This window comes from Misgurnus anguillicaudatus, chromosome 16 (genome assembly GCF_027580225.2).
Source record: "Misgurnus anguillicaudatus chromosome 16, ASM2758022v2, whole genome shotgun sequence".
NCBI classification, from domain to species: Eukaryota; Metazoa; Chordata; class Actinopteri; order Cypriniformes; family Cobitidae; genus Misgurnus; species Misgurnus anguillicaudatus.
Window position 1 is genome coordinate 15,647,353 of NC_073352.2, and position 15,495 is coordinate 15,662,847.

At 37.5% G+C, this 15,495-nt stretch overlaps 1 protein-coding gene and 2 long non-coding RNA genes across 4 annotated transcripts; 2 read left to right on the plus strand and 1 right to left on the minus strand.

Moving 5' to 3' along the window:
- The first annotated feature begins 46 nt into the window (after positions 1-46).
- On the plus strand, positions 47-2,840 carry LOC141350043 (uncharacterized). The gene is made up of 4 exons (XR_012357940.1): positions 47-185; positions 667-746; positions 1,010-1,492; positions 1,603-2,840. It is a non-coding gene; the product is annotated as an uncharacterized lncRNA (long non-coding RNA).
- A 1,312-nt stretch (positions 2,841-4,152) lies between these two features.
- LOC141350044 (uncharacterized) lies at positions 4,153-4,847 on the minus strand. The gene is made up of 3 exons (XR_012357941.1): positions 4,709-4,847; positions 4,293-4,352; positions 4,153-4,214 (listed from the first exon to the last, which is right to left on the minus strand). It is a non-coding gene; the product is annotated as an uncharacterized lncRNA (long non-coding RNA).
- Positions 4,848-4,966: 119 nt separating this feature from the next.
- Positions 4,967-13,346, plus strand: LOC129445998 (uncharacterized). 2 transcript variants are annotated; one of them, XM_073854170.1, is made up of 14 exons: positions 4,967-5,231; positions 5,480-5,607; positions 5,806-5,895; positions 7,859-7,990; positions 8,164-8,229; positions 8,844-8,991; positions 9,661-9,704; positions 9,851-9,913; positions 10,130-10,216; positions 10,387-10,422; positions 11,367-11,511; positions 11,732-11,803; positions 11,895-11,916; positions 12,890-13,343. In XM_073854170.1, the coding sequence occupies exons 1-14, from the start codon at positions 4,967-4,969 to the stop codon at positions 12,945-12,947; spliced, it is 1,356 nt and encodes a 451-aa protein (XP_073710271.1). In that variant the 3' UTR covers positions 12,948-13,343. The 2 variants fall into 2 exon arrangements, with proteins under 2 accessions (XP_073710271.1, XP_073710270.1); XM_073854169.1 differs by lacking the exon at positions 11,895-11,916 and having other exon boundaries at positions 12,890-13,346.
- Positions 13,347-15,495: the final 2,149 nt, after the last annotated feature.

The window sequence follows — 15,495 nt, forward strand, 5'->3', positions numbered from 1 at the left end:
AAGTGGATATATAAAGATTTTGTGTTTTAAGATGCGGCATGGACTGACACGGTGGTTTGGAACAGACTTGGTGAAGAACATGGAAATATCTCTTAATAAAATGGCCCCAAACATCATCAGGAGTGCAAAAGAAGGAAGTAAAAAACATCTCTACGCCAATCTCATTGGAGAGGAAACCACAGAAGGTGCTTGTTCTTTGTCCAGTGTAAAGTAGCCTTATTTGCATAGTCAACGTAAAGGTTCTAGCACCTATAAATTGTATAAGTGAAAATATGAAAATAATGTTAGTATAAACTTTTTCCTTGCCATTGAAGAGTAAACTTGTTAATTAAGAGACGCTGGCTGAGAAAGAGTTAAAGTTTACCCAGAAATTAAAATTGTCGTCACTTTCTTCAGCAGAACACAACAGAAGAAATTTTGAAAAAGTATGGTAATCAAACAACAATGGTGCCCATTGACCTGCATTGGTTTTGTGTCCATTAAATTGCTAGCAGAGTTGTTCGGTTACAGACATTCTTCAAAATCTTTTTTGTGTTAGTGTTCTGCTGAAGAAAGAAAGCTGTGAATGTTTGAAATAACGAGTGAGTGAATGAGTTTTCTTTTTTGAGTAAAATGTCCCTGTAATTGATATCTGTACCTAATGTACAATAATTTGTATCTTTGTAGGTCTGGTGAGGAATGCTGCACGTATGTTATTGCAAGCATTATTTCAAGAAAATCCCAGCTTCCTTGACTGTGTAAATAGTGTAGGTATAGTCTTCTGTAATTTAGTTAGCATTTGAGGCACTTTATTTAAAGTAACATTCAATGCAAATATAAAAATATTACTCTGTTTACCCTTAAATAGCATACAGCTCCACATCAATTATTATGAGTATTGTTGGTTTGTGAGTGTCGCTTGCCTAGTTGTCATACTTTATTTGTGTTATTATGGGATAATTTTAAGTCTATTTGATGGCTTCTGTTAATTGGTAAAAAGCACTTAAAAGGTGAAATGTTTGTTTTACAGGAACCCAAAGGTCCCACACCAACCATAGTGTTCAACGGCTCTCCTGATCTTCTCAAATCTGAAAGTATCAACTTTATAATGGACAATGTGAACTTAATATGTGGAAGACATTGACATCACAGGCTGTGGAATGACTGTGTCACAGGTCGGAGAAGCGGACCGCCCCTGTCACGGATCACACTCCTCCTAGTTCCACTTCGAGGAGGTCCCAAAGCACCCCAATGACCAGACAAACCAGAGATAAGTAAAATATAGAAATAGAAACTTTATTTAAATTATTTAAAACTAAAGTGGGGAATGGGAAAGGTAATCTAAAAATCTCGCTTCTCGCCCTCAGGGGGAGTATTACGGGGCCAGGGACGTTGGAGGGGTTTCCATGTGACTCCAGCTGGAACACCGCTACAGAGCGTATCCGGGTGGGTTGGGCACACACCGTCGCGGCGGCCCCTGATGGCATCCACAAAGGTCCAAGACCCTCCTAAGGTGAGTACGGACGACAAGGACACAGCACAACACTTCAAGAAAGCTTTGTGTATTTCCGTTTCAAGAGGTTCTTACTTGACTGTTGAACAGTGTTTCTTCTCTCTCCACAGCTCCTAGCCGTAGCAGAACTACGTATTTCAGCACCCAAAGGACTAACAACCCAGCCGGCATCTGCAGCGTATATCCAACGCGATCAAACTTCACTCTGACAAGTAACTTCCTATACACAACCACGGCGTCCTTTCGTCCAGACCAGCCCCGCACTCTTTCCGCCCGCTACCTAGCGGTCGCCGGATCAGCAGAGCCTGCGGACTCTTCGGAGGCTGGTCTTCGTTGTGCTGCCCAAGGCGGAAGTTGACTCGCCCTAAAATCGACCCTTCCAGTAACTTCTACCTTCTCTCTTTATATCCTCCTCTATGGCGTGGCTCGCCCCACCATCGCTTGCCATGTCACTCACACAGCTGTGCCTTGTTTCAGCGAGTGCGGGGATTCCCGGGGAACCCGGAAGTGCCGGTGTCTGTACAAACGGTCCGGGCGGAACCTCTTCACTCTCCTTTTGGTTCCGCCCCGCATAGTCACTCCGTGACAACTGTTTGCGTTTTTTTTTCTCCTCAATGTTCAATACCCTTTTGCCATTAAGCACACAGTGACTTTGATTTATAAAATATATGCTTAAGTTTTAATACCTGTACAAAACAAATGTACAATCAACTTGTGTAAATTGTCATTCTATTTAATAGATTGTTCATGAATTGTCTTTAAATGCATTGTGATTTCGGTAACACTTTACAATAAAGTTCATTAGTTAACATTAGTTAATGTATTAACTAACTTGAACAAACCATAAGCAATACATTTGTTACAGTATTTATTCATCTTTGTTAATGTTAGTTAATAAAAATTTAAGCTTTAATTGCTTGTTCATGTTAGTTCAGAGTGCATTAACTAATGTTAACAAGATTTTAATAAAGTAATTGTTGAAATTAACATTAACAAAGATTAATAAAGGCTGTATAAGTGCAGTTCATTATTAGTTCATGTTAACTAATGTAGCTGACTAATGTTAACTAATGAACCTTGTTGTAAAGTGTTACCGTGATTTCTTTTCATCATTTCAGACACATGTAAAAGTTACTAAAAATTAGTACTGCATATACTGTACAGTATCTATGCGTAAGGGAAATAACTTGAACAAAATTTTTAATGTATAGTGTAATTAAAAGTTTAGCTGTTTAATACAGAGATGCAATTTATTTATATATATTATTTATATATAAACGTATGTATGTTTATTAAAAAGTGAAAATGCTTAATGGAAATAATTAAATAACTAAATGGTTGAATGTAATGAGACATTTTAAATGTAAACTAAAGTTTTACAGAATAAAGAGATGTGATTTTAAGTAATTTTTATAGATTTATATTTCTGTATAATACAATTAATAAATAGTAAACTTTTATAATTTTCTAGATCGGTTATCATTTCTTATCAATAATAAATTACTCATAATAATAAAGAACCTTTAATGGTTCTAAATAGAACCATCTAACTTTGATTCAAAGAACCATTTGGGGTTCTTTTTAATGAACCCATTTAACCGGTTCTATATTGAACCATTTGGGGGTTCCATATATGAAGCGGGTGATAGAACCATTTCTGGTTCGAAATAGAACCATTTTTTTTAAGAGTGTAATTGGTGGTCCTCAAGCAGCTTTTTTATTTGGTTTTGAAGTGGCAAGTACAAAAAACACTGGTCTTTTTGTGCATGTGCTTTTGATGTGTCCTGGTCACAGACTGGGCACTTGACATTAAATGGACCTTCCTGCATGCTTACGTTACAACTTTTGCACACATAATGTACTTCTAATATGTCCTTCACTGAATCAAATGATTTGTAGAAAAGGTACTTTGAGCGACTAACAAATTCCCCATCAGGACCAGCACTAAAGTTTATAAGATGCATGATGTCCTCCAAGGCTGTATTTGTTAATCCGTGTTTGAGTTTTAATGCCAGCAGCAGAAGTTCCACCTGTTCTTTTGTTGGTTTCTGGTCTTTTGTTGGACTTGTGGGGTCTTCTAGATGTTCCTCTACTGGCTCCCCAGGTGAAGAGCTTGGACCAGATATGGGTTGGTTCATTGTGAATTTAAAACATTGGATTAGCAATCTCAAATATGCACAGACTCATACAAATGTACCATTTCATGTGGTTGGTAACCACCTGCATTTGAAGTCAGGCTTAAATCTATTTGTTTTTTAAGAGTCTTTTGCATTGATTTTTTTGTAATTATAATAAATTAATTTTAATAAATAATAACTGTGCCCCCTTTTGTCCACATGTATATTTTTCTGACACTATCCATCTGGCCAAACAAAGTGAGAGACAGGTTCTGTCATTTTGTATGGGGCCAGCTGAGAGAGATGCTGTATTTGCACCTAAATCAAATCTTAAAAGTTTTTTTAACAAGATAAAAACATGGATATTGCTGCAATATGGAAAGGACGAAGTAATATGGTATTTCCAATTTGTGCTCCACTTTAAGCAACATCAGGTGGAAGCTTGGGTTGTGGAATTATCTTATGATGATTTACAGTAACTAGTGTGCATGCACATGCACAAACAAAACAGCCATCTTGAATATTTTAGCCATTTTTAGCAACTTACTGTGTCATCAGAAGCAGGAGACACCGGGTCATCTTGATTGTCCTCTTGGGTGAGATACCTAAAATAAAAATAAAAATCTATGATCATGATCAAGAAATGTGTAGGCCTAATGCATGTGTGCATGTTTTCTACTTACTGAGTTGTAGAAGAAGAGGCCACAGCTTCTTCATCATCACCCATATCTTCAGAAATTTCCCTAACAAAAATGTTGTGGTAATGTTAAAACACCTCATGCATCACTCAATATAATAGGAATGATATAACTGGTTGATTAAAGCCAAATAGGTAAATTCCATTCATGAGGTGAAACCTTTAAGACTGTATAACGTTATATTCAAAACACACAAAGTGAAATATTTTCCTGGCTACAGTACCAACTTTAATTATTATTTTACTTTTTATTTATTTTTGGGGGGTTATACAGTGGAAAGGAAAAGATACGTTTTACCTTTATACAAATATAAGTTACGTAACATACATTAAGGGAAACTATTATCTGTAGCTGATTAACTTAGCAAGCTAGCTTCTAGCACGTTTTGTTAGAATACTTACTTTCGTTTACGTCTTCTCTTTGTTCTTTCTGGAACGGGTGCTTCGTCGTCAACGAGGTACCTTTTGTAACGTACTGGATCCATATCTATTGCTTTTCTTTAATTGCGTCTTATTTCCAAGTTATTTATACTGGCAAGCATTTCTCCACTCTATTGCTGCTACTGATCGACCGCTACAGCGTTGCGTAGTTGATGACGTTTTCCGCTTTCGGCCAATAGATTCGGCCCAGCGCTCTGCGTAGTTGATGACGTCATCCGCATGCGTCCAGCGCGCTATATGTCATTTTTCGCTCCGATAGTGGCAGGAAAAATGGCGATCAAAGCGTCGGAGGTTCGTTATGTTCTCCTTGAATGGACTGAGGGTGAGGATAGAGGGGCCCACAGTATTTTGCCCCTCGACTGTGTCCGTAATTTTTCAATTCAAGATTTTTTTGAAAGGACGGATACAACAGAAAAGCTGGTGGAATGGCGAAAAGGCCGCCAACCATGGCCGGTGCACCGAGCCAGAATTATTGACGTGGCAAGTAAGTTATGTTATACGCAAACTTTAATTGACGTTATGTAGTTAAATACCACATAAATGGTTTTGCTCGCACTTAAAAAAGTATAAAATGGATCTTGCTATGTACCTGGCTATCAATAGCTTAGCTTTTATGTTAGCTAACGTACCTAATTTGCTAATGTTAGTCCAGTTGAGACTAATGTTAGATTTGGTAAACATGATTATACAAACGTTTGCACTTTATGATAACATTTCATTTTATTGCACCAGAACTTGAAAAAACTCTCCAGATAAAATTGATTGAGATGGAGAAAGAGGACACACAAAGGCAAATCAAACGTCCTCACATCCCTAACTCGAAGTACAGTGAGCAGCAGGGGCAGGCTTCAAAGAAAAAGGTAACTGACTGCACCAATTGGTGCTTTACCTGGTTATCTCCCCCTCCCTCCTTTGTTTCTTAATGTGTAAGCATGTGTGTAGGTTTGTAATTGTGTCTCTATGATGATTTTATGTGCTTTGTTGACAAGATGTATATGCAAGGTGGTGTAAAATAATTTAATAAGAGTTTGGCTAAAAGTCTGTTTGTGTCTCTCAAGGTTGACAGTAAAAAGGGAGGGGCTTCCAAATACAAGCACCAGGAGGGTGAGAAGCAGGAGGAGGGTCATGACATACTTTCAAAGAATAAGGTACAGATTTTTATGGGGGAAAAGGGAATCTTATTTGTATAGCGTTTTTCATAAGACACAAGTCACACCCAAAGCGCTTCACACATGAAAGGGAGGGTGGTTCATTCACTCCATGCTGATGGTTGTTGTAAGCTACATTTGTAGCCATAGTTTCCACTGGAGTAGAGTAATGCAGATTTGAGCAGCTTCGCCTCTGTCAGTGGTCCCTCTGACCACTACCAAACATTCAAACATAGGGATTGGGTCAAGTGTCTTTAAAATCTCTAGCCTGGTGGTCAGGATCTGAATGGATCAAATCAGCAGTTTTGCAATGCTTTATTTATCTCCACATATATCATGAATAAAAATAAGCAGAGTAACTTTGCAAGTCTACCCTTACACATTATATATTTCATACTTTTTATGTATAGGATTTCCAAATAATAAACGAGAGTATTCAACGACAAAAAGCGTATTATATGGAAATAAATCCTCACAATATTATTATTTCTCAAAACTTTATGACAAAAATAAGCAACTGTATTCCTACAGTTATTCAAAGATGCACACATTATTCTGCATATCATTTGAATATTATACAAAAGTATTAATATAACGGTAAGTTTCATATGGCAAATAAATATCCTCGCATTAACATAACAGCATAATGAAATGAATAAGCAGACAATGAAACAGGATTGAAATATAAATTGTATTATTATTACCGGAAAAAAGCAATATTGCTAAAATAATCTCTGAGGTAAATGCGTCAAAAACGCTGTTACCCGCACAATAAGTCTAAATGAGCAATAAAAGTGAGAAAAGCATTATTAGGCCATGTCTCAAAACTTTATATGACAAAAATATATTTAAAAGTAATGTATACTTACAGTTATTCAAAGATGCACACATTATTCCATATTACTCCCGTTTATGAGCACGTTTGTCTCTGGCCTCGCTCTGTTATGTAATAGATTGACAGGTGCGCATCTCCGTCTTTCAAACATATAATTTTGTAATTAATACCTTAGGAAAATTTGCCATGATTTTATCATTGTGAAAATGTTTTTTTTTTTTCAGATTAAAAACGATTTGTATTTCCGCAATTTTACTACAAATACCATGTTTGGAGACCATTGTAAATTTGTGTCTACTGTTGTTTTACAACAAATAAAAACTAAAAGACTATGTTAGTATAATTAAACAATGGTGAATGGGGCTCACATAACGCACGTTGTTTCACACATACTCTGTATGCGGAATAAGCCAAGTTAGCGCTGAGGTACCTGTGCAATCCCGGTCAGTCTCCTTGGAGCGGCTGTTTTCGGCGGCGGCTGGACTGACGGTCACCATGGGTTGCGGTCGCGTCTGACCCCAAAACATGCTTTGATTTCTCAAAAAAAAAATCAGTAGACTTGTGCAGAAGTTTTATGCGAGTTACTAAAGTTAGTTATTTTTCACGAGGCTTTAAGTAGCCTAATTTGTTATAGCCTAATGTTAGGAAGGCTAATATCTTGCACTTTCTTCTGGCGTGAATAATTTTGAGTTACATTTTGACAAAACCTTTCAGATCTAAGTATTAGGTTTTGTGTTTAATTTAATGTTAAACATGAATCTGTTTTTTTATATTTTGGAACTAATGAGGTCTCTGTTTAACGCTGGCTCGCAGCTGCAGGTTCCGCTGCTTTAGAGCACGGCACATGCACGCACATATATGTTTGAAACATAGTTTAACTGTCTGCCAAAAGTTGATCTATAAAGGTCTCATCGAGGAAAAACACGCTGTATATTTGTATTCATTGCATTTTTTAAGTATAAAAAATAACAAATTTTATTATAAAAATATTAATGATTAATCGATAGTCGATCGTTAATTCTCCCGACGATCGACAAAGAAAACTTAATCGAATGCCCATCCCTATTATAAAGTATGAAACCAGCACAATGCAAACTTTGTCCTCTGTTTCTCCCTCTCCCTCTGAAGATTGATGTGAAAAAGAGATGGTCTTCTAAATACAACCACGAGGAAGAGGAGGAGGAGGAGGAGGAGAAGGAGGAGGAGGAGGAGGAGGATGAGGATGATGAGGCACGTCATGACAGACCTTCAAAGAACAAGGTAACTACCAGTCTGCATTCAGTGTGTTTTACTACATTGCAAAACAGTAAAGATAAGTAAGACTTTAATAATAAAGTGCATTACCAGTAGCTGTTAGGTATGACACCAGCACAGTAGGCAACTTTGTCTTCTCTCGCTCTCTCTGTCTCTGTCTCTCTCTCCCTCCCTTCCAGCGGGCTAGCGAAGAGGAGGAGCATATTGGGGATGAAGAGGACATAGTACCACACTCTAAGAAAAAGGTAGCCTAAATGATAACAACATCACTCCTCCTCTCAATCAGTTTGAGCGAGAGTAGTCAGGAGTGATGATGTTACTGCGCCAGAGGTCAAAGTGCTGTAAATTAAGTGCTCTTCCACCATACAATATAGTTCTCATTTTTAATTCACTTAAAAAATCACCAAGTTTTATTTTGTGCCACCATACTTACTCGTGTAACTTCTCATGTAATAGTCTTCAAATGGGGAAACATGGAAGTGTTTGGTGGCTTCTAAATTCTTCCCTGTTTGGTTCCTAAGTAGTGAATGGGCTGGACTAAATGCTAACACATTCACAACGCACTGTACAAAGATGAACTGCAAGCATTGAAATTAAAAAGGGATTTATAATTTCCTCGAAGTTGAGTTAAGAACATGGTAAAAAATGGGAAAAACTGTGTAGCTTTCCTTTAGGTAGGGAATAACCACCAGGAGGCCGGACAAGCAGTTACATATAACCAAGTGGAGTGATTTCTGCCCTAGACTTTTTGCCACCTTCCTCTTACACCTCTCGTAACATCCTCCCAGCCAATCAGAATCAACCATTTACAAAAGAAGTTATATAACAATTAGCTGTTGTTCTTATCTCTTTCTCGTAGACAGCTGCTGAATTTAGAAAACACCTGGACGAACAGATGTGGGAGAGAAGAAAACTTAACCAAATGCAAATCAATTTGCAGGAGTTGAGAAATGAGGTCCAATCTCTTAAAAATGAAAATGCACGTCTGAAAGACATTATAATCAATCGTAAGTATTCCTAATATTTATTAACAGGGTTATTTCTGGAGATGGATATTACAGTGGCAGAGAAGTATAAACATAGAAATTTTATGGGCCTAAACATATGTTTGGCAAAATAAATCCCATTTTGTAGCTGGTGAGGTAGTGTGGGTGCTCATCTAGCCATTGATAAGATTCAAATTAAAATAATAATTATTTGTCTCTTTCTGGAGGAATTCGTAGAGGGTTAACAAAAGCCATGACCTAGAGCAGTGGTTCTCAATTCCAGTCCTCGGGACCCCCCTCCAGAATGTTTTAGATGTCTCCTTATATGAAACACCTGATTCAGTTCCTCAGCTTGTTAGTGTGTTAATTAAGGAGCCTGATGAGTGAAATCAGGTGTTTCATATAAGGAGACATCTAAAACATTCTGGAGGGGGGCCCCGAGGACCGGAACCGAGAACCACCGACCCAGAGAACATATAGTTCATGAGAATAAAAGATGCTTCTCTGCCTTCAATGGCTCAAGAAGGCAATTGGATCTCTGCAGAGCCTTATCAATTGGCTTTGGAGGGTTATAGCTTGCATTCACAGCTGCAGGAAGTGTCTTTCACAGAGTAAGGGCAAAAAGTTGCTGGGTGCTATTTTGATCTAGTGATTGTAATTATTGTTTTTCTTTATATAACATCTTTCTAGAAATCCCTCAAATGAAAAGTGACCTCGCCATTATTGCTCAAAAGGTAAGTTCCTCTGATTTTCATTGCTTCTTAAAATTGTTTCTCAAGCAGAGCTGTAGAGATGTTGGGCTGATTGATATTATTAATTATTTGATGTATTTGCACTTTAATTAATTGAAGAGAATAACTATTTTTCCTTTATGAACAAGACTGGAAGGACTCCTGTGGAGGATCTTGATTCCTCCTCCTCGGCTTTTGGAGAAGTGCAACCGGTGAGGAACCCCCTTACATTTTTATTTTTTTAGTTTACTTGTTACCAGATCTATATGGATTTTTATGATGTTTGGCTGATTACTTTTGCATGTAACTTTAATTTATTGACATGTTTAATGTTTTCCAAGCTCCCCCTGTAAATAAGAATCTATAGTGGCTTGCTTGGACTAATAAAAATTGTTGAAGAGTTTTACTATCTTTCTTTCTTCTCTAAGACTCCAGAGAGGAGACCAAGTCCCGAGGAGACTGAGCCCTTTAAAGAGAGTCCCATGGTAACAGAGTCCTTTCGAGAGACACCAGAGGTGTGTGTTACGCTTTTATGCCTCCGATTTTTCGGTACTTATTTTACTTAAGGCTCCAACTGAGCTATAGGGATTTTTTTATTTGGATAGTAGTTGTAATATGTAATTTACTTACCCCATATGCATAAAATTGTTAAAGAGTTTAACAAAGTTTTTTTTTCTCTAACAAGACCGCAGCAACAGCTGAGACCTCAGCGAAAACACAGGTGAATAACATATTATGTAGTAAGGATGGGTTTAAACTGTGTGCTTTGTAGGAGCCATTTAGGGCGCACTCACACTATCCAAACCAAACCGCGCTCGGGCGCGTTTAACCCCCAAAGCCTGGTTTGTTTGACAAGTGTGATCGCTCTGTTACGCGCCCGGGCGCGGATTGGTTAATCGCGCCATGGCCGGGTTGCAGAGGTGGGCCGGAGCGCGGTTCGCTTGGGCTCAGGCGCGGAAGGCTGTGGTGTGAGCGCATTCGCGCCTGAGCGCTATTCAAAAGGTGAAGACGTCAGCTGCGCGACCACTCACCTTCATCTGCCGCCGTAAAAACCTTTTGATGCGCGCAGCGGGGTTACGTGAATGTCCGAGCTGCGCACGTTACAGATCAACTAAGCAATATGATGACATGTGAGAGGGCTGTCTGTAATCGCGCACCAAACGACTCCGGGTAAAAAACACAGACTTATCATTATGGTGTGTTCCAGTGTTAAGGGAGAGCTTTACTTCCTGCTTTTTTCAAAACAAACCCATCTTAATGACGAAAGCGCGCCCGGACTCGGATCGATAAAAAGTACAGTGTGAGTGCGTGCACCATGGGGGAGAAGGGAGGGGTAACAATCGCGCTGGGGCATGGTTTGGTTTGGTTTGGATAATGTGAGTGCGCCCTTAGTGTTGTAAGTGACAATCAACCTTTCCTCCTGGCCCCTTTCGCTCCTCTTTTCTCCTTCCCTACTCTCCATCCAACCTCCTCCTTTCCCCCCACCCTTTACTCCTCCTTTTCTCCTTTAATAACGTTTAGGGCAATTATTAAGTTTATTAATCTGCATTTACACATAAAAACATAATAACTATTGGAAAGCTAAGCATAGAATCAATATGAAAAATGAAAAAGTTTCTAAAAGTTGCCGATAAATTAATATTTTGATGTGAAATTATTTTTCAGATTGAAGTCATAAAGGGCTCTGGGGTGTTTTGCCAGGCAGAAGCGTGGAAAGCAGCCCGCATTGCCAACTCTGCTACTGCCATGGTGCGGAATCTGCTGCTGGGCACCTTTGATATGGAGACTTTGCTGAAAAGCAACCTGAATGGTACAAAACATTATGTTTCTAATGTCTCCTGTCCTTGGAAAAAAGAAGTCAGTCATATTCTGTGGAATAAATTATGTTTGTGTGCGGAAATACCATCGCTCTTTTACTTGGCATTTTTTTTGCACCAAGGAAAACATGATGTGTATACAAATAAACTCTTGCTTTCTCCACCTTCATTTTACCCTCCTTTCATAATAATAATTTTGAAACATTATTTAAGGTGGGAAGCCAACCAGAGGGGATGGGGAGCAGCTGGTCGCCCTTGACAAAATAAAAAAGGCAGCCATTATTGGTGAGTAAATGCATAAAAGGGAAAACATATCTTTTAAGACTTCATAAGTTCACCACTTTAACCATAGCCTACTTGTATCAATGTTTATTAGGCAACAATGGAGACTGCATAAGGTAGGGCACCCATTATTGTTACTGTATCTGCTTGGGACCTATAATACTAATTCATCGCTTGCTTGCTTCTTGATCCTACCTTTCCTCTTCTAAAGCCTAGTGTATTGCACTGTAAGGTGTGTAGTCCTCTATTTTATAGAACATATATGGGTGGTTTTCCGGACAGGGTTATCTTAAACCAAGAGTAGGCCTTAGTTTAATTGGGAAATATAAATTGTTTTAACAAGCATGCCTTTCTAAAAACATTACTTGTGTACATTTTGAGGCAAAACAAAGGGCACTGATGTATTTTAAGATATGTCGGTGAAAGTTGTTTTCAGTTTGAACAGCCCTTAAATTTATTTTAGTCTAGGACTAGTCGAATCCCTGTCAGGAAACCACTCCTACGTGTTGAAAATACCTCATAGCACTAGTTGTTGTCGTTTGAAGTGTTAATAAATAATCATATTCACCCCTCCTTCACCCTTAATCCCATCTGTCTTGTGTTTGTGCCTTATTTTGTTTATACCGGTAATTGATTTGCTTGATTTTAAATGCATATCTTATTGCTCTTCGGGTAAATAGCATGGCAGCTCACCGGTGGAGTGTGTGTGTGACTGGGTCAATGGGAGGCTGTTGTAAAGTATTTTAGGTACTGTTGGGTGCAGAAAAATGAAAAACTTCACTTGTGTTTTAAGCAAACCAAAAAACGCAGGAGAAGCTAAATTTTCCCTATCCATGAATTTTCTCTGCTTTGGATGTACATGATGATGCCGCTAAAAATAAAGGAGGGTGATGTTTCCAATCAGAATTTCTTTCATATTTAACAGAATACAATCAGAATCTAACGTGTTTGCATGACGCACTTTTTATCATGATCAGCCCTTTATCCAAAATGTGTGTCCAATTGCAGATGTACTGTAAGCACTTTGGGTTCCCGATGAAGCACTATAGTATAATAATACTAATGTCTTATTATTTTTGTCTTCTCTAGATGCTACATTGAAGAAGTGGCCGGCAGCCAGCCGAGGGCAGATAGGCTCATCTATTAATGCGAAGCTCACGGAGCTGAGAAGAGCAACAAGATAATTTTTTTATGTATAATTTTTGTTTAGTTTTTTTGTCTTATTTTTGTTCTTGTACTATATTTTTGTTCTTGTACTATTTGATTGTTCTTGAGTAAATACATAATGTACATTTTTATATTTTGGACTTTTATTTATGTTACCTAGCAGATTTTTATCTTATTTTTGTTCTTGTACTATATTTTTGGTACGATGTCATTGATTTAAAGTAAATAAATAATGTTAATTTCTAAATTTTTGGACTTTTATTTATGTTGCCTAGCAGCTATGGATTTTAATTTTACTATTATACGTGCATATATGTACCTATGTGTATGCATGTATATGTATGTACGTATATGTATGCACATATATGTACATATATTTTCCATATATGAACATATATGTGTGCATACATGTATACTTATATGTAAATATATGTGTACATATATGTAGGTATATGTGTACATATATGTAGGTATATGTGTACATATATGTAGGTATACGTGTACATATATGTAGGTATACGTGTACGTATATGTAGGTATATGTGTACGTATATGTGTGCATACAAGTGTGCACACATGTACATATGTGTACACATATATGTACATATGTGTACACATATATTTACATATATGTGTACACATATGTGTACATATATATAAATATATGTGCACTTATATGTAAACTTATATGTACATACATGTGTACGTATATGTACATATATGTGTTCTTATATGTACATATATGTGTTCTTATATGTAGGTATATGCGTACACATATATGTGTACATATATGTGTACATATATGTACATATATGTGCATATATGTACATATAATATAGGAAAACGGCCAATTTTATATATGTCACATATATGGCAAACATATATCAAAACCTATATTGAAACATATATGTTTATATATGTTTTTTCCATGTGGGATATAGTCTACTTAAAACGTTTTTGTTTATTTTATTTTATTTGACTTGTTTATATGTTTTAGTATTGTTTAAAATTTTAACATACATAAACCAAGCCAAGCTAATATAAAAAATATGTAATGAATAAATATTACAGTTGAGACTTTTAATAGAATGTGCTTTGGCGGGCACCTCACAGACTCTGTGCGGGCTACCTGGTGCCCGCGGGCACCACGTTGGTGACCCCTGGTGTAGAGTCAAGAATAATGGCTAGATATTTAAATTGTGTAACTGTCATGACTGGGTAGGAGTGACAGGACGCAAACGCAAAGTTCAAAATAAATAACATTTAATAATAAAAACACGAGGGCTGACACGGTGAATACAGGAACACAGGAACATCAACACAGGAAACAGACAGGGTTGCAATGACAATAATCCGGCACAGGCTGACAGAACAAAGGCATATAAATACAAAGACAATTAAACATATGACAGGTGTGGTGTATTGGCGTAATGAGTCAATGAGAGTCCAGGTGAAACGGATAAGTGCAACACACAAAACATGTCACGGACTAGCCGTGACAGTAACTGTTTGAATGATCTCCCCAGACACATAGACATTGCTTTCATTGTGAGATACAGTGTTGCTTTTGCTAAAAAACATACAGACTGTCTTCTTAACATTGAGATTCAACTGTGAGCAAGTAAGCCATTTACATACATGTATCATTATATCACTGAGTTTAGCAGCAGTTTGGGCTTTAGTTTTCGCATGAACATAAATGACTGTATCATCAGCATACATCTGCACCTCACATCCAGTGCACACTAATGGTAGGTCATTTATGTAGATGCTGAACAAAATAGGCCCTAAGACAGATCCCTGGGGTACACCCATTTCATTTCTCAGGGGTGGTGATGTCGCACCGTTTACTCTCACATACTGAACTCTGTTTGACAGATAAGATCTCATCCAATCAGTAACACTGGTAGAAAAATGTAAATAAGACATTTTGTGAATGAGTATTTCATGATTGACAGTATCAAAAGCTTTTTTCAAATCTAAGAAAATTGCTCCAACAAAGCCTCCTTTATCCAACTCTGACTTGATATTTTCCACAAGGAAACAGTTTGCTGTCTCGGTGGAATGATTGGCTCTAAAGCCAAAGTGCATGGGGTGCAGTTTAAAAGGGCTACTGTTAAGATGCTTAGTCAATTGCTCAGCAACGCATTTCTCTGAGATCTTAGACAAGACAGGTAAAATTCTAATTGGCCTATAATTATTCATATCAGTTTTATCTCCTGATTTATAGACTGGCAGAACAATAGCTGACTTCCAGTCATTTGGAAATTTTTCCTCCTTAAAGCAGGTGTTTATGATTTTAGTAACATGCCCTGTGAGGGAGGTCGCATGCTTCTTTAGAAACATGGAATCCAGCCCAAATATGTCTTTTGATTTGAAATTCTTAAAAGAAGTAATTATGGACTCAACCTTGGATTCAGAGATTTCAGTCAGAGAAAAAACAGGCTGTGATACATCAATTGGTATGGAGTGTAGTGGACCACTTATGGGACTATGCACAGTCAATCTCACAGAATTGACAAAATAGT

Coding starts and splice junctions, on each gene's coding strand:
- LOC129445998 (XM_073854169.1), top strand. CDS start 4,967: ATGCGTCCAGCGCGCTATATGTCATTTTTCGCTCCGATAGTGGCAGGA. Junction 8,230..8,843: donor TACCACACTCTAAGAAAAAG/GTAGCCTAAATG, acceptor TCTTTCTCGTAG/ACAGCTGCTGAATTTAGAAA. Junction 9,705..9,850: donor TCGCCATTATTGCTCAAAAG/GTAAGTTCCTCT, acceptor TTTATGAACAAG/ACTGGAAGGACTCCTGTGGA.